The following is an 18,811-nucleotide window of genomic DNA, read 5'->3' as shown; positions in this document are numbered from 1 at the left end:
AATAAAGGAATTAAGAAAAAGAAATTGATATGAGATATATAGCCCTCTTTGCAAAGTTGGGGTCCATGGCTGCAGAATTGTAAAGGTTATATTGAGCTATTTTCCTCCTGCTGCTATGTACTTGTGTTTGAGGTTCTGACACTTGTTTGTAAAGAACAAGACAAGAGGAGTTTTCACAGCTTGCATTGCTGATGGTGCATGATGAAGGAAGAGGTTCCATCAGGGGTGGAAAGTGAAATCACCAGAGCCTTTCAGTGCCACAGGCAGAGCAGTTTTGTACCCCTCCAGTTGTTTTATGGCTATTTAAACACCTTTATCTGTCAGGGTGAACATTCTGTTCCAGCTCTTAGTGTACTAGAGAACTTCCTGTGATAGTATCTACATGACCAAACAAACCAAACAACAAAACAAACAAAAAACCCCAAAACATCAACCAAAAAACCCACAAACCTAAAAAAGCCCCAAAACCAAACCAAACAATAGTAAAAGATAACCAAATAAGATGAACAGACTGGGAAAAAAGAACAGTAACAGAGAGGGGAAGGTCATACTTTGATTTTGTGTTCATCAAAATAGCATCATGGTGGCAGTGGCTGGTCTTTGTTTTGCCTGATATTCATATTGAATGGTTCAGTATAATTATCTGTTGACAAAAACGATCTGTGGATTTTGCCTGGAAAAACAATGTTCTTCTTCTTTCCTCTCTCCTCACTGTTTCTGGTTTAAACCCAGTTATCTTAGTTACCTAGCCAGAGAGCATTCTTCTTTCATGTTATTACAGCATGATTATTTATCAATTTGCAAAGATACAAAAAAAATAAGTAGCTAAGCTGGTAGGCTTCTGTATTAATAATACAGACTTTTCAAGTACAACACAGAGCACATCTCCTCACTAGTTTTGTATCTGCTGAATAGGACAAAACTGGAGATTTATATTTAACCTATGTGATAAAAATATGTGATTCTTACCTTTGATGTGAGAGCAGGAGAGATTTCACCAATTAACTTACTGTAGGGATGATCTGTATTATATTTTTTCTTCCATCTTTCTCCCTGTTCTTCAATTAAATCAATACATTTCTGTTAAAAGTAAAGAATCTGTACAGACTGTGAATGATTAGTTATTGTTATTAATTCTGCCAGTTTCTGACAGTATGATCTTGATCCAGGGAAACAGTGTTAAAATTAAATAATGATACCTTTGAATATTAATAGGTTTCTTTTTCATTGAGAGTTGAGAAGTTTACATTAATTTGTAAATTTGTTTTGTTAACAGTTCAAATCTCTCATGCTTTTCTAGATAGCAACCCTTCTCCTCTTCCAACTTCATTTTGTTATGGCTTCAGGTTGAAAAGGACATGTTCTAAAAATGTTCTAGAATTTGAGAGGATAGTAAATTCCAACACCTGGGTTTATACTTCATTATACTAATGAAATGAAACATTCTGGAGTCTGAAAATCATAAATGATTATGACTTGTTTCCCCAGTCTTTCAATAAGCAAATGCTGAACAATTCCCATCATCGACCTCCATCTACTAATTCCTTTCCCTAAGTAAATTTAATAATTATGGGCTACATATCTGCAGACCCAACTCAAAATCTCTTTGTGAGATGACAGAATACAGTATAGCCCCAAACTGGAAATCATCTGGTTTCACTTGGCAGAGAATCCTGGCTCCTCTATAGTAAATGTAAGTGCTCTCCTTTGCATAAACAGCAATAAGAAATATTTATTTGTGGTTTATTCTGAGGAAAACTACAGTCACGTTTGTGTACAAGTAATTAAATGTTTTAGTCTGAGTTGGATTAGTACCACACTTTCTACACTTCTAGAAAAGGTTTATTTTGTCTAACTTAAATATCAGATGTCTCTGTCTTGGATTGCTTCCACACACGAAGCTGAAGTTTGAACTTTGTGTTTGACAAGTTGCTCTTAAGTTCAAGTCACTTGCTGGTGAATTTCTGAAATGTATTCTGAGTTTCTGAAACGTAGTACAATCAAAGGTCAGCATAGTAGTTTCAAACAAATTCAGAGTGTCTGGAATGAACAATTGCCCAAGAACAAATGTAGCTGTATATTCATTTTTGCTGTCTCAGTTTATGCTCTTTCTCAGTTGTTCAGCTTTATTGAAAAATACCTAAAATTCAGCAGATATTCTCATAACATCATTTTACTAGCCATGGAAATTATTGAATTATTCATATGAATATTAGGACATTGGAAATGGAATGATGTTTGGCTCATTTGACAATGAATAGGCCACCAGCTATTTGTAAAATCATATTTCTGAAACAGCCCCTGTTGCTCAGAAAAGGAAAAAGTTTGAATTTCCCTGTTTTAAAGCATTAACACCTTGAGTGAGAAGTACAGAACCTTTACTGAAAGTGCATAAGGTATAATATCCTAATGGTGCAAAAGATATTTGTGACTCTACATGAAAATTCAAAACAGCTCCCTCACAGGAATGTATTTTCATATCTGGAGGGTTCTAAGAAGGCAGGCAAGATAAAGGAAAGGAAGATAACAGCAAGCCATGCTGAATTATGCTTTGCCACATATCCCTATACACTGTATCTTGAGAATTACTACCTGGGTCACTTGCACAGAGCTGCAGGTTGGTCACCCTTGGCTGCAGGTGGCCACTGTGGGACATGATGTAGTGTAAGGTGACAAAAGGGTAGATAAGAAAAGAAAAAAAATAATTAAGAAACATCATTTGCACCATGGAAAATGTTATCATATGTGGACTAGTTTAATTCTCAGTGGTTGGTATTAAATTCATGAGCATTTGTTGCCTGGGTTAGAAAAGAAAGAAATTTGAAAGCAGACAGTGTCTTTAGGGACATAAGCTGGCAGGAGGTCTGCATCTTCAGTCTCTTTTTCTATTGAATTTACTGCTTAGAGAGAAGATGAAAAGTAAGATATCAAGCTAAGGCCTGGTTTAAAAAGCTGAAACTGTCTTTGGGATTTGACTTCCCACACTGGCTTAAGGAGAGTAAAAAAAAGTTCAAGAAGCTGAAGTAACTTTCAGAGTGGTTGGGAAAAGGACAGGCATAAGAGAGATGAAATAAGACTGTGTTTAAGCATATGCAGAGGAACAAACCAGTGATAAAGGATTAAAAATGTCAGGACAAAACCATCAGTGAATGACTGTACAATAAAGATAAACTTCAGGAAAGATTATGTGCAGGATACCTCATAAAATATTGAATAAATATTTTATAGTAGTGTGCAATAGTCTCATAGATAATGCTTCTTATACTTTCTCCCAATGTTTTTGATGATCACTTTTCTCATGCAGTCCTGATCCCATTCCCTATTTTCATAACTGAATGCTGTGGACTTCTGTAAAGTCTCTTCATTCCATCAAGCAGCACTTTCCTGCACTAGTGGCTACTATCTTTTAGGAAAAGTAATTTTTATTAAGGCTTTATACTAAATTATATATTGCTCTCTGTATTGGTATATTGGACTACAGTAGTACCCAAAATAGTAATAATTAAAACCATTATTATAAGAGCAAAACCTAATATTCCTTAATAGAGGCAGAACCTATCTTTTGATTCCTCTTCCAACCACCACACCCATACCAGGGCCAAGTTTAAATTGCTACTGACTGGGCACAGGCCTTTTTTAATAGTGCTTTCATGTCCCTTTGAGCTACCTAGCTTGTATTAAAACAGGTCATCAACCTTACCTTCATTCACACAGCACATGCCTACTGCGAGCATTCATTTGACAAGCTTTAATCTTACAGCCTGCTGGGAAACCCAGCACCTTTTTTTTTCAATTATTATTATTATCAATCCATTTTTCTAAAGTAGCAGGTACTATAGACTAGAAAAGGTGGATATAAAGCAATTGAAATGTTTTGGGACCTGGCTGGGGCCACAGCTTGGCAGCAAGGTAGTGCAATGGTAGGACCAACCTACCTCATCTCTCTGTCAAGGGCTACCTCTCAGGGCTCCTAGTTTCCTCCCTTCTTGCTGACCCTTACCCATCTGCTCTGTGGGTAATTTTGCATTCCGGAGCAATTCACACCATTCACAGAGCACACAGGAAATCTGACTTTCAAAAAGAAAGAGGTTCTTACTGCAATTATCCTTCTGTACTCTATGCAAGACAGAAAAGGAGGTGAACTTCATGACAGAGCTCCTTATGAATAGGAGTCCTTGCAAAGCTGCTGGAAGGAGTACAATGTAGGTCCCAGCAGGTTAATGTACCCACACCACACTTTTGCTAATTCAAGTATCTCAACTACCTGCTTTAAAGCCCCCATTGCTCTCTTTAGACATACTCTAAAACACTCCAATCAATTCCAATCTCAATCCATATTCCTATCATATGGTTCACAAAGAGCTGTTACCTGCATTAAGTTATTGTGAATTAAAATCAATACACCAAGCTTGCAGCATCCTAATAGACCATTGCTGTGGATTGCTTTGAAAGAAGTCTTAGTCCCATTGCTGAGAAATGGGAGGAACTGGGAAAAGGGGCTAACAGTCTTTGTCTGTTTCTTTTAAATAGCACTAAGCTAAAGACCGTAATAAATCCAGAAGCTACCATTTCACTCAGGAGAAAAAAATACTGTTTAAAGTGCTGTAAATGAAAGAACAAACTTTTTGTCCTGTTGAAGCTGACAATAAAAAGATCATCCAAAAAAGTGACAGACTATGCGCATGCATGAGAATAGTGGTGGACAAAGGCCAAACATAAAATCTCCTTAATATTGTATTCAGTTTCTGGGATGTGAACGAGCTTCTTGCTGTAGATAAGGTGACTTTTCTGTTAGTACAAGTGATTTTCTAATCAATCTGTTTGAAATGCACAGATCAGAGGACAGTGGTTTTCAGTGCCAATACAGTTGTACAGCCCATTGGCAAAGTAGGATATTGAATGAATATAGTATTTAATTATCCAAGATCTTGTAGATTTGAAACCTTCATGTTTGCTTTAGTGTTATTAAAGGGTAGGGTCTATGTTAAGTTTTGCAGCAATTTTATAACTGTATATAGTGGGAGAATTTCTGTAATGAAATAATGAAATATTTCAATTAAATTTTGGTCATTGATTCTAACATTAATTGAACAGCAATGTACATTAATTTAAAATAACAAGCTGCCACGCTGTTCCTAGCCAAACAAAATCCCCAAAACAGTGTCAATAAAGCACTTGAGGAACTTCATATTTAGGGCTACATATTTCACTAAAATCTTTTGGGGATGGAAATGCAAAATTACTAACATTTAAAAGGAGGGCATTAATTAATTTACGAGTCAAGGAAAAAGTGATTTTGCCTAGCAACAAGACAACAGCATGTTGTGCTTTAAAATATTTTGGTTCTAGTTTATCAGACTTAGTGTTTCTTTTTGGTTATAATGGCTGTTTTGGTCATCCAGCAGCCATTGGAAAGGAGTTGAGAAAAGTAGTAATAGGAGTGAATTTCAGTTTGGGGAGCAGTTTCGTAACATTTGCAGGGAATGGGAATTTTTGAAGAGAATATTTGCTTCATGAGATTCCCAAGGCTTGGCCTGGGCTACAGGAATCACTTAATGTGCCTGTCCACTGTTTCTAGAGTCAGTGTCAAGCACAGACAATCTGACCCACAACTGAGCTTCATTTCTTGCTTTCTTTTTTAATTTTCTTTCTTTTTTTCCTCACTGCTTTCAGCAGAGAAGAGGGAAAATTTAATGAATGAAGAGTCCTATTAAATGAATACAGAGTGTCACTATGAAGTATTATATTCCAGCGTGTTCAGAAATTTTTGATGAGTGGACATAGAGGTCATTTTCAATATGCTTTATGAATTCTAACCACCCATGTAATTACCTAATTTCAAAACTCTCTTCATAGATCATTTAGATTGGTAAAGACCTTTAAGATCATCAAGTCCAGCTGTTAACCCAGCTCTGCCAAGCCCACCACTAAAGCATGTCCTGAAGTGCTGCACCTACAGGTCTTTTAAATGTCTCCAGGGATGGTGACATTTCTACCACTTCCCTGGGCAGCCTGCTCCACAGCTTGACAACCCTTTCAGTGAAGAAATTTTTCCTAATATCCAAAGTAATTCTCCCCTGGCACAAACTCAGGCCGTTTCCTCTTTTCCTGTAGTTTGTTTCTTGGGAGAAGGGACCAATCCCCACCTTGCCACAACCACTCTACACATACTTGTAGAGAGCAGTAATGTTTCCCTGAGCCTCCTTTTCTCCAGGCTAAACACCCCCAGCTGCTCCTCATCACACTTGTGCTCCACACCTTTCACCAGTTCCATTGTTCTTCTCTGGACTCTCTACAGAACCTCAATGTCTTTCTTTTAGTGAGGGGCTTAAAAGTAAACACAGGATTCTTCCAAACATAGTGCAAGCACATGAGGGTCCAATTTGTGTTGTAAATCCCAGTGGTGATTAATTTCTCTGACCTCAAAAGCCAGTAACATTTTCTTTATTGAATATTTTCTGTATGGCGCCCTGGCTAGGAAGACTTTCTGTCCATGCTAAGGGGCAAAAAGGATTCAGCTGACCAAAATAATCCAACGCATTCTGTTTTGCTTTTGCTATTTCATTTGTAAAGTAAAAATGCTTTTTTAGTGTTTTTATATTTAGAGCAAGAGAAAGACCCTCATAAATAAGTGAAGCAGAGCAGTGTATCATAGCTCCATAAAATTTCTATGCTGAAATAAGTCTCAACTTAAAGCCACAGAATCCACACTCATAATTGCAGAGAAAATCTACCTTATTGGCCATTCAGTGATCTTCTAATGAAGTGGTGGGCATGGGTAAAACCGTAAACAGCTGAGTTAAGATCACCACTTCCTTGTAAACAGCCCACTGAACACAACATTTTTCTTCCTCTCATGCATTTCATTAGAGTGCTCTGTTTAAGACCTGAATGGTGCTTTTCTGTTCTTTCAATAAAGTATTCTGTAATTTGTTCAAAAAGAGAACAAATTTTAGTACAAATACACTAAAACCTTTAAAACTTGATTTTCATTGAGGAACTAAAAGATTACTATCTAAGCTTGGAATTTAAAGTCACTATTCTACTGGCTAAAAATCATCCCAAATAGGGACTCTGAGTTTCAGGAACTGAACTTCTGAAAAGAAATCCTTCTCTTGTTCTCCCTCCCTGCCTTCTCTAAGGCCAGAATTTATTGCTTGACTTTATCATCCACAGCTGTAGCAGAGCTACAAACAAATGTTTCTCTTTGATTGTCTAATTAATTAACACAACCAAGTTAATCTCAGCTTAATTGTTCTTTTCCAGTTTAATTGTTCTTTTCGGCACTTTAGCTCTACTATTGCTTCGTCTCATTTCAAGTGTGAAGGTCTTCTGTGCCCAAAAGCTTTTCTCTCCTTTTGTACTTTTAACTTTATTATGGGGTATAGTAAAGGATATGGAAGGGTTACTTTGGTGCAGCTATTGCATCCAAATTATTGGTATGTCTGAGAATTTCATCGGAGTAAAGAAGAACTGTATTTTGTGCTTTTAAATCTTAGACTCTTGAAGCATTTAGCAAATTTTCCTGGTTCTGGCCAGGACAGAGTTAATTTTTGCAGTAGCCAGGAGGGGTCATGGCTGGGACCCAGAGGTTATGCTATACCATCTCACAGCAGTTTCCAGGGATACTGTGGTGTTAAATTATATCAGTCTTAATGTGTAGCATGTTGTTAACCTATATCAGTCTTAATGTGTGGCTTCTTCCTTAAAACATGTGATAATAGGGAAATGAATGGAGACAAACATTTTCTTGAGCTACTTCCCCAAAGGACTTGTATTACCATGTCATCTTTCCCAGTGCTTTGCCTTTTTTATGCCATGTTGCCTTGACCTTGTGTTCACCTTTATCCTTCCTAAGATGTGCCAGTCTAGCATTTTGCAGCTTTTCTTGTTTGGGAGGTATAATCACCTCTGAAGCCAGACTTGGTCTTCCCACAGCCATAAAAAGCAATATGCACAGCTTCACCCAAAAATACCTTTACATGTGTGCTGTTGGCTTTCATGTTGCCACAGGTGGTACTGGCAGTGTGATGCTTAGCTGTCCACTGGGGTTAACTCACAGTTCTGTGCAAATCCACCAAGTCTTAAACCCATCCTCCCTTTGGTCAGGGCAACACAGCTTTGATCCCAAGAACAAACCAGTGATAACTGTGGAGCTATTTTGAGAAGGAGCCCTTTTCACAGGCTTAGTAGTGCTGCACTCAGTTGACAAGGGTGCATGTTGGAGGTCAAATTGGAGGAAAATTGCCCCTTTCTTAAAGGGTCTCCATTGAGGTTGGATGCAAAACCATACTCTAAATGTGCTGGATGCCAATGGGCCTCCAAAAGGCAGATCATCAACCTTGGAAAAACAAGAAGCTAAGGGTGAGCAATCCATTAATTTCCTTTCTTTTGCTCCTCAATCACAAATGTTGTGACTGGTTTGCTTTTCCAGACTTCCCTGGCTTTGCAGGCTGTGAAGTCTGCTTTTGGCCCACAGAGGCTCTTAAGTCCCCTAGAGAGGTGTCTCCAAAAGGTGGGAAAGGAGAAGCAGGAGCAGTGGCCCTGCTTGGATTGTTTCACTGTATTCTGGAACAATTCAGGTCTGAAGGGACCCTTGGGTGGCAGCTGCGTGGAGCAGGGAAGATATTAGAGTAAGTTTTTGAAACACTGTCCAGGGGAATTTTGATCACCTCCAAGGATGGAAATTTTGTGTTTCTCTGATTAAGACCTTCCTACATAGTCTGAATTAACACTTGCTTTGGAGAGAAAGTGTATCAGAATTTTCCTGAATGTATTGCTGTCATATGAAACTTTCATCATCTGGGTGAATTTTTCCACTTCCAAACTTATCAGTTAGCTCATCAGTTTCTGACACCTACTTTGTACAAGCTCATCATTGTCCTCATTATTTTGGTTTGTGTATTTTCGTTCTGCAAGTTCAGCTTTCTCAAGGATGGAGACAATCATTTTAATATCAGTATTGTAGGGATGTGTACACCTTTCCATAGCTCCCATGGCACCCTTCCAGTGCAAAAAAAAATTAAAAGGACAACTGGCATAGTTTGAGCCTACAGCATTTATGAGGGGGAAAAAAATCAAGCCAAATTTTTTTTTCTCTTTCAATGCATTCTCAGAAATATAAACAATTACACACAAAAAAAATCAGAGCAGTAGATTGGTGTTGTTTTGCTTGGAATATTTTTAAATAGTTTGCTGCTCCAGACTTCAACAAAAATTGGGAAGCATTAGCTGCTTTTCATAAAGGTGATTGACTATTTATATTTCCTTACATATATATAGAACACTGGACACTGGGGTTTTTTGTAAATCTCTCAACAACAAATGATATTACATTGCTTAATAAAGGACAGATATTAGTTGTGAAAAGCCGCACTTTAAACAGTGTATTAAATCACTACAATGAGCAACTGGATAGAAAATCAGCTTATGAGCAACTATTTTCTAAATAATTTAGGAGTTATGAAAATTAATCCTTTCTAATGCAAAAATTATCAACTTCTAAAACATCCTTTGTACGCACAAATCTTTGGAATTTCGTGCATAGTGTGTTTATATTGATAAACTATCATATTTATTTTCTGCAGAATCAATTCTTTGAAGTAATTTTGAGTCTGTATTTATATAATCTCTCATTCAGGTGATCAGCAAAGCTGAATTCACTTCGTCCACTCATGTAGGAAAAGCTTTCATCAACTTAGTCTCAATTTCTTCAATGTTCTTGGAACCTGGGCACTGGAAAACTACTTTAAAAATTAATCATACTTTCTCTCCTCCATTTTTAGTCAATTTCACTCATCTTGGATAATATGGAAGAAAGAAATTCCATCTGACAAGTAGAAATCATAACTTGAGACAGTCCACCCTTAAAACCTTTTTTTTTTTTTGGTCAAGAGTGGAGTGGTTGGTTCATCTGCTATTTGTTCTGGGGTTGGGTTTTTTTTCTGGATTTCCTGAAGTCAAAAAAGGAGATCCTTCCAGTGCAGTCTGGTAGTATCTTTCTTCTCTGGCAGCACCCTCAGCATGTGGCTGTCCTTGAGAGTATTTACTCAAGCATTTACAAATGATGCTTTCTTATTTCAAAACATCCTGCCTGCAATTCAATGACACCTGTTCCTATAGAAGGACATTCCAACAAGATAAAAATATTAGTGAGGTGTAGGATTAGTGAAAAAATTGTGGAAATACTTTGGCTTCAAAGTAATTTACATATATGTGAAGTAGAATAATTAAGAAATATTTTAAACACCAACAAAAATGCCACTGGAGATACAGTTAAAGATTGGGCCGCAAATACTTCAAAATATCAATTCTGTTTTCTTCCATCTGCTTGTCAGATTTTCAGACCAGAACAAAGGGGTCAGGGAGTGATTTCATGTGCTTGTCATGGCTTGGATTTTTTGCACCTCAGAATAGATGTTTCTGTTAAACTCATATGAAATTACAGCACTGTGTAATGAATTACAAGGATGACATGTAGCATATTTAAAAAAACACCTAAGTGTTACAGTGCCTTCGTGGATTTTGGGATGATTTAATATTTTGCTCAACTTAGATCAGACAGGTGTTTTTAGAGAAAATAAAGAACAAGCAAAAGTGAAATCCATCTACAGCAAATATATATTTTGTGTGCTTAGAAATATGACTTCTTTTTGTGTATCATTTTAAAAAAGTGAAGGGGAAGGTCTAGAAATTAATTGCGCAAGAGAAAGGATAACAGAGCAAGAGCAATTTAACAAAATAGGGAAAACTATTACAGTTCTTTGGGAAAGTAAGAAGAAAAGCATGTTGTTTGGAAATCTGACCTTTCAATATCATCTTTTGGTGTCTACTTGTGTCCTTTTTGACAGTCATCTTTTACATGAATATTCACCGATCATTCTTATAGACAACCTTAAGTACTATAGCTGATTGTCCCTAAGCTAATAAAATGGAATTTCTTTAGAAAGAACTATTTACATTTCACTGGCCTGTATTCAGGTTACAGCATGAATACAGAAAGACAAGAGCAATACATATTTCAGTTTTGCCATGTTTTTCATTCCTTTTAACATGAATTAGTGGTTACATTAGATACAATGTTTGCCCAGCTAATGGAAAATGGCAGTGCTGTAGAATCCTCCTATTTACAGCCAGACATTGAGTGTATGTCTGTCCTGCTAACCATAAGTGTGGTCAGCAGGTGTTACTAAAAACATTTCGTTTGAAATGTTGCAGCAGAAGATCTACTTCTGACATATATGATAGGGAATAAAATTTCTCTGTTGAAGGAAATCCAAAACAAAATAGCATTTCACAGAAAGTAAGGGGCACTGCTTACAATGCATTTTAAGAAATTTTTGTATGTATGAATAGCAGTTGAATAGTTCCTCCTTTAGTTTATTTAAAAAAAAAAAAAAAACAGTACCCAAACACGACATGTAGTTGCTTTATTAACAGATTCCTCCTTTGTTTTTTGTTTAGGAAGAGCCCTTTGTCATGGTGTCTGAAAATGTTCTGGGAAAACCAAAGAAGTATCAGGGCTTCTCCATAGATGTGTTGGAAGCCTTGGCCACTTACCTCGGCTTTAAATATGAAATTTATGTAGCACCAGATCACAAGTACGGGAGTCCTCAGGAGGATGGCTCATGGAATGGCCTCATAGGAGAGCTGGTGTTTAAGGTAAGCTCATTAATAATTTACTAAGTCAGGTCATGTGTAAGCAATATGCTAAGCAATACATAATATGTTATGTTTACATCAGATAGTAACCTTTTATATGAGTAATTGGTAGGACTTTGTTTCTTGCATGCTGCCAGCACTTGATAGTGTGCATTGGGCAGTACCAAAAAAGCTGAAAATCACACTGTAACAGTAACTGTTTAAGAAGCAGGGGAATCTCTTTTTTGTTCAACCAAAGTAAAATCTAAATGCCGTCAAATAATGGGATGCAACAGCATCCTAATTAGTTTGGCAAGACCTGACACAAATGAGTTGAAGAGGCTGCTCAAAAGAGGAAAAATTGGTGTTGCAGTAATTAGCAATACATTACATAAATAATGTATAACACTTAGAAAAATGTTGGTGTGATGAATACATGAAGTATATCATCAACAGAAAATACTTTATTGATATAGAATAACACATTATGTAGATATATTAATCAAGAGTAATATATTATCTATTGTGTAATTAATAAACCACTTTGTCTACTTAATTTGATGTTGTTCAGTATTATATCATAAATTAATTTAACTGAATGCATATGCAATATTTTCCTTTTTCTTTTCTGCTCACTCCTCACATCTTATCTGTTTGTAATTTCTCCCACTGAGACAGAAAAGACTAGGCAGATTATATTCTGCTGATGCCTCATTTGTACCATGAATATATGTATTTTATTTGCTCTTAATTAACATGTAGAGACCTACATTTGTAGTGCTTCCTTAAAGAACTGCAGTAGATAGTCATAAAAATAACTTAAACATTGGTTATAAAAGTGTTTTTCCAAATCTGCAGGTGGCATTTATTTCACAAGCACAGCAAACAGTAAGGAGCATCATGGTCAGATACAGGACCTAAGTCTTGCAATAAAGGAAAAGAAAATAAATTTTTAAAAAAGAAAATATTAACCTCCATGGGTTAAAAATTACTGATAGGTTTAACCTATTCCGCCTTCCTAAGCAGCAGGAAGCCAGTTGGAATGGAAAAACAGCCACTCATTCTGTACCCATGGCGCATTTCATATACCCACACTGCAGCAATAAACTTCCTTTGCCATCTCCATATGTCCTTATGAAGCTGGAAAGCGGAGTTGTGTATCCATAAATGATAAACCAGAGACAGTTAGAAAAGTATATTTTTCTTCATCTTCTAAATCTTAAAAACTAGAAACCCCTCGTCTGATTTTGAGATGTAACACCACAATGGCCCATTGATTTATTTTTAACCATTCCTTCTGCCTCTTAATCTGATTTTTTAATGCCACACCCTACTGTGTACAGCACTCATCAGGCCATTGCATAACATAGACTGGAGGGGTCTTAATCCTAGGTGGTCTGGAAATGGAAGTGGGCCTGGAATGCTTTTTATTTATTTGCAAAGAATGATTCATAAGGCAGAACTCATAACAACTGAAATGGCTCAAAGGAAAAACATGTACGACATTCTTGTCCCCTTGGCAGGCAGGGATTCAAATGAATAGCTCATCTGAGGTGGTAACCACGCAGATCTGTAAATCAATGTCTCAAGTGCAACAGATTTAGCAGCTTGTTATGATTTTGCTGCAAATGAGTCTTCATGGACATTAAATCTTTCTGTTCCATTCCAGTGCATGAAGAGTTAATGGAGCTGCATTTGGAATTCAAAAGCCATGTTTTCCCTATACTGTGGCAGTGTATAATTTTTCATCTTCCTTACCCTTATATAATTAATTAGCAGTAAAGGTTCACTGTGTCCTTCTCTCCCATTCTCTGTCCCTCTTAAGGCAAAAGAACCTCTGGGCGAGCAGCCAGTGTCTATCTACCCCTTACCAAGTGCAAGCTGTTCTTGAAAGGCTGCTTTCTTATTTACTGTGAACTGAGTTCTGCTCCCAGAACTCACATTTCCATCCGCTTGGCAACTCTATAAGGGGAAGTAAAGGAGCAGAGAATAGTTTTAAATTAAAGGCCTAACCTGTCTGAAACACAGCATTTCCTTGTTTTCCCAACCAAGTTTTACATGATAGTCTGGCCAACAAGTGGAGGAATTCCAGAAACAGTGGGAGTACTCTTTGCCTGTTAGTATGTCAGCCAGAAATGAGTTCTGCAAAAGACAAGTCTCACTCATGGGTAATGGAAAATAGCTGCCTTCTCTTTTAGACTGCATAGAATCATACAACCATTTAGGTTGGAAAAGACCTTTAGATCATCAAGTCCAACTGCTAACCCAGCACTGCCAAGTCAATCACTGAACCATGTCCTGAAGTGCTGCATCTACTTGTCTGTTAAATACCTCCACAGAGGGTGACTTAACCACTTCTCTAGGCAGCCTGTTCCAACACTTGGCCACCTTTTCAGTGAATGAAGTTGTCCTAACATCTCCTGGCACAACTTGAGGCCATTTCCTCTTGTCCTATTGCTTCTTATTTGGGAGATCGATCCCCACCTTGCTACAGCCTCCTTCCAGGTAGTTGTAGAGAGCACCTCGTTGAGAAGGGTGTCTGTGGCCACTACAGAAGAAGTGCCATAGGAAATAGCAGTTGCTGTAGCAACCACATGGTTTCTGTGTTCAGATCAATATTCACTGCTTGCATTAGCCATCTTCAGCATGCAGCAGTCTCTGGTGCAGGTCCTGCTATCAGGGAGAGCAGTCCCAGGCTGATCTGGTTTGCAGCAGCCCTGCTGGAGTTGGATGGCAGGGCAGGAGCCCAGCTGTGCCAAGTACATGCCCTGGGCCCACAGCTGGCTTTGCAGACGGGAAATTGCGCCAAGTTCACTCTGTTCCAGCTTTGAAGACATGGTTTCAGTTGGCTGCTAAAATAGAAGTTGGAATCAGCAGAGCATAGTAAGTGGTCTTTAATTTTAACTTGGAAACTGATTCAAGCCTCCCCTCCTTTGATGGTCAAGACCTATATTAGGTGCACCCTCAGTCCATGCACCTTTTCATGTCAAAATAACCTGATTTTAACCATGCTATACAACGTTTTCTGTCTGCTAAATGCCTGAACTGGGTGGTCTTCAGAGAATTAATGCTCTTTGAGAGAAGCATGTGGTGCTCCTGTCAAACCACATGGGCTCTTGCTGCAGCTTGTAGAGCTTCATCTCACAAACAGGATTAGTTCAGAGAGGAGCAGCCCTCCATGAAGAGGCTAAAACCATCTCAAGGGAGCAGTGCTTTACCACAAATCTTTCTCTTACTGTTAATTATCTGTGTCTTCTCACAGTGATTCCTTTACTTGCTCTCTATCCACATTGCCTGAGGGATAAGCCTGTGTGACAGGCAAGAGAAGTGGCTAATGCCACTTCTGGGGGAGCACAGTAGGCTTTGCAGCATGGCTCTGGGCTTTCTGGTGATATTCACCTCCATCAACCATTGTTTTCCACATCTCGCCATGCTACCTTGATGGCGAACGTTTTTTTCCAGTGAGGAGACATGAGGAAGCAAACAGCACAGGGAAACCAGCCTGATTCCACTTAGGTCCATCAGAAAAGGAAAAATACATGCTTAATCTTTTCTAAGAGAAACTGCAAATCATGTAGAAGCCTCTTATGAGGCTCTTTTTCTATTGCACCTTCCTAAGAGGGATAGCATGAGATGGAAGAAACCATACAGGGACAAAGTGAGAAGAAAAATTAATAGCTGAGAAAAAGGAGAACTATTTGGATATATGTGTGTTGAGTTAAAAATGTTTTCTCTTATTGGTTTTTGCATGTCCATATTAATAACTGTGTAACGTGGAACAGTGTTTTATCACTTCTAGCACTTGTAGAAATTTGATTTAACATTGAAAATGGATAAAATGAAGGGCCTCACAGGACCAGTTCAGAACAGACTCATTTATTTTCCCTGGTTTTGATCATGAACCACAGGAATCAGCAGAAGATTGCTTTCCTTGTGTATGAGATGTGCTTGCTAAAGCACTAGCTTAGGGACATTTCAGAGATTTCTAGGCTTTGCTGATAAGCTGGTTCTGTGACACCAGTAGCAGTGCTATCAGACCCATTTGGTCATTTCTTTTGGATTTTCTCATTCTGGTAATGTTGCTCTACAATGGCCTCAGGAGAACTGCTGCTAAGGAAGATAAATATAAATTCCTAAGCAGATCACACAGAGCAAAATAATGCCCTCTGCTGCTTTTTTCAATCTGCTTCTGAAGTCACAGTTTCATTCACAAGAAACATGTAAGACATATCAGGGGTTTTAGATTTTAGCACTGCAAAAACTTAGTGAGTGGAGAGCTATACTTGTTCATAATTCAGATTGGCAGGTTTATATCTAAATATTGACATAATTGCATGCATTTGCCTTTCTATCTCAAAAGCACTAAGTGAACTTTTACTTCTTCAAACTGATGTCTTTTCTGATCCAATCTGACATGTTAATGACAAGCATTTAATATTTTTCATCTTCCAATTTTGAAACAAGATGACAGAATCTATATGTAATCAAGAATGCTCACTATCAGTAAATCAAGTATCAAGTGAAGCTTAAGTCTGGCTTTGTGCTAAGATGCAGTTTTCTGGGAAACTGGTGTTTATGATCCAATTTAATAACATGGGTTTTCATATTTCAGTGTAGCCTTTTATTTTTTTTTTTTACGCAGCTGAACACTGGAGTGCTAAGAAGTCACGATCTATCTCTCTCCTTTCTGTTTTTCACTTTACTACATCTCAAGACATAAAGACCTATAGAATCACAGAATGGCTTAAAGATCATCTAGCTCCAGCCCCGCTGCCATGGTCAGGACATCCTTCATTAGATCAGGTTGCTCAGAGTCCTTCCTTGTACACTTCCAGGGATAAGGCATCCACAGCTTCTCTGGGCAACCTGTTCCAAGGTCTCACCACCCTCACAGTAAAGGATTTATTTCTAATATCTAATCTAAACCTACTTTCAGTTTGGAGGCATTCCCCCCTATCCTGTCATTCCAGATCATTGTAAAAATGTCTCTCTCCATCTTTCTTGTAGGCTCCTTTCAGGTGCTGGAAGGCTGCAATTAGGCCACCTCAAAGCCTTAATTATATATGTAGCATGTAAAGTAGCAAGATATAATTATATCAAAATATTGCTGCAGTACAACAAAGGAAATGCAGCATTTCCATTAGCACAGTATTGTTCCACTGTCATAGCTGGCTGATAACTGGAGTGGAACCATAATTCTGGGGAATGTGGAGAGACTGCTCCCCAGAGAGGCAAATTAGAAGTAGTATTTCCATAGATACCATGTGGTCTGTTTTTTTCAGAAGAGCCATGCTCTCCAATGTATTAAATGGGCAGAAAAAAGTTCTGCTATAAAAAGGGGGGGAAAGCAGAAAAAAATCCTATTAGCCATAGAGTAAACTATTATTTGGTAAAAGTATCTTTACAGGTGTACATTGCTTTTCAGTGGAGAATCTTTAAGCAGCTTACAATACAACTTGAATGAGCAACTCACAATGATCAGGATGGTAGAGAAATATTTTAGTAATATGCTGAAAATTAATAACCCAGCTAACTTAATGAGCAGAGGCTGAGTCTAGGACTTTTTGTTTCCACATGTCCTCCTTTACCCCTAAATTCCTCTTTTGCTTTTTGATATACATTCAGGGGAAAAAAAAACCAAACCTATGCTATGCATTAAATAAATTCATAATTTCCTGTTTGAAAACTAGTGGACTTTTATATTTGTAAATTATTTTTAAAACATATTTATATTCACCATTGTGGAAAGCAGTTCAAATGCTGATTAGTTTGCATGTTGCTCACTAGAGCTAGGACCTGACTCTTAGCAGATACTGTGAATTACTTGAGTCACTCATTGAGCAGAAGTTTTATGAGAGGATAGAGAGACTCAGATAACCTGAATGTTTCCATGGACAGTTCTAATTACTGAGTGAGTTTGCTGCTGACCATGGGCAAAGGGCAGTTGAGTCATCACTCACAAAAAATGTGCTAGGAAGGGACCTGAAGTGAATTCATGAAGCCATGCTTTCAGCTGTGCTCATCAGCACAACTTCACTTATGACACTGAAGAATTTAACACACAAATTAAAGCTGAAGCTCTAATTCATAGCTTTTAAGAAAATCAATATTTTCAAACCCTTTTTTGTCCAAATCACCAGGCTTCCAGCTATCCTCTGCCACTTTCTCAAGCCAGTGAACAATCAATATAAAGTAGCATCATTTAAACTGAAGTCTTAAATGCACTGTCATTAGGAGTGTGTTTGTACCATGGGCTGCAGAGTGTTTTGCATGTCATATTAAAAGACCCTGCTTGATTCACAAAATTTTCTAATCAGTTTCAGCTGCCGTACCTTCCCACTCAGTATTTCAAATCACATTTCTAAGGAACTAGGAATCTCTGCTTACTTTGGGTATGAAGAAAGAAATACAAGAGAGTTAATAAAACTTGACTTGGTACTTTCAAGTTTTTGTGCTCTCCTCGCCCCCTTCCAAAGGACCACACACTGTTTTAGGCAGAACAAAAATGGATTAAATCGAGGTGTAGTCAAAGTTTAAATATTTTAAGTACTCCTTTGTCGTATTAAAACATCTAGAATTCACGGTCTTATTGCTCAGTATTTGGGCTTTTTAAAGTGATATTCATGTGTCTGCTTTAAATAACATTTCTTGCTTTCACTGAAGTTCTAATTGTACCTGTGAAAAGTGAAGTAGCACCTGCTATAGTTGTGCCTGGTGTCCCTGGAGACCTAATACTTACTGTGAAATACAATGATTAGATCAAGAAATGTTATTCATCCTCTTTTCATCTGAAATGGATGCTTTAAATTACAAAAACAAAAAGGAAATGGCACAAAGCAAGTCCAGGCTAGCTGCAGGAGAGGTTGGCATTGCTGGAGGAATTGCTTATCAGGAGGACACAGAGGAATTAATTGTAAAGGAGCTGTGTGCAGTATATGCTCTTCTGCACTTTAGACTTTGCAGAAAAAATTGATGTTTTATTGAATTTCAGGGTCTCCTAGGGTAGTAGCCCTTTGTTATGATCATCAAATAATAATCAAAATATTTGATAACTTTGGCACTCTCAGGCAACTTCCAACTGGATCTGCTATGCACAAAATCTGCCTTTTGCCACAATGGCAGTGATGGTTTGAGTAAGCCAGGGTGACAAAAAGGACCAAAAGTAGATTTC

At 37.7% G+C, this 18,811-nt stretch overlaps 1 protein-coding gene across 5 annotated transcripts in view; it reads left to right on the top strand.

Annotated features, from left to right (window-relative positions):
• Window positions 1-18,811, top strand: part of GRID2 (glutamate ionotropic receptor delta type subunit 2) — a 673,340-nt gene that overhangs the window by 533,589 nt on the left and 120,940 nt on the right. For all 5 annotated transcript variants that reach the window (XR_014851598.1, XM_085058012.1, XM_085058013.1 and 2 more), the window contains exon 10: window positions 11,464-11,661. Coding sequence is in view for 4 of the 5 variants with exons in the window: in XM_085058012.1 (XP_084914138.1) it covers window positions 11,464-11,661 (198 nt within the window). In the remaining variant the exon portion in view is untranslated. The remainder of the gene's footprint in view (window positions 1-11,463; window positions 11,662-18,811) is intronic.

This window comes from Lichenostomus cassidix, chromosome 4 (genome assembly GCF_008360975.1).
Source record: "Lichenostomus cassidix isolate B80296 chromosome 4, HeHo_3.0, whole genome shotgun sequence".
In the NCBI taxonomy this organism is placed as follows: domain Eukaryota; kingdom Metazoa; phylum Chordata; class Aves; order Passeriformes; family Meliphagidae; genus Lichenostomus; species Lichenostomus cassidix.
This window is presented reverse-complemented; position numbering and strand designations above follow the sequence as displayed.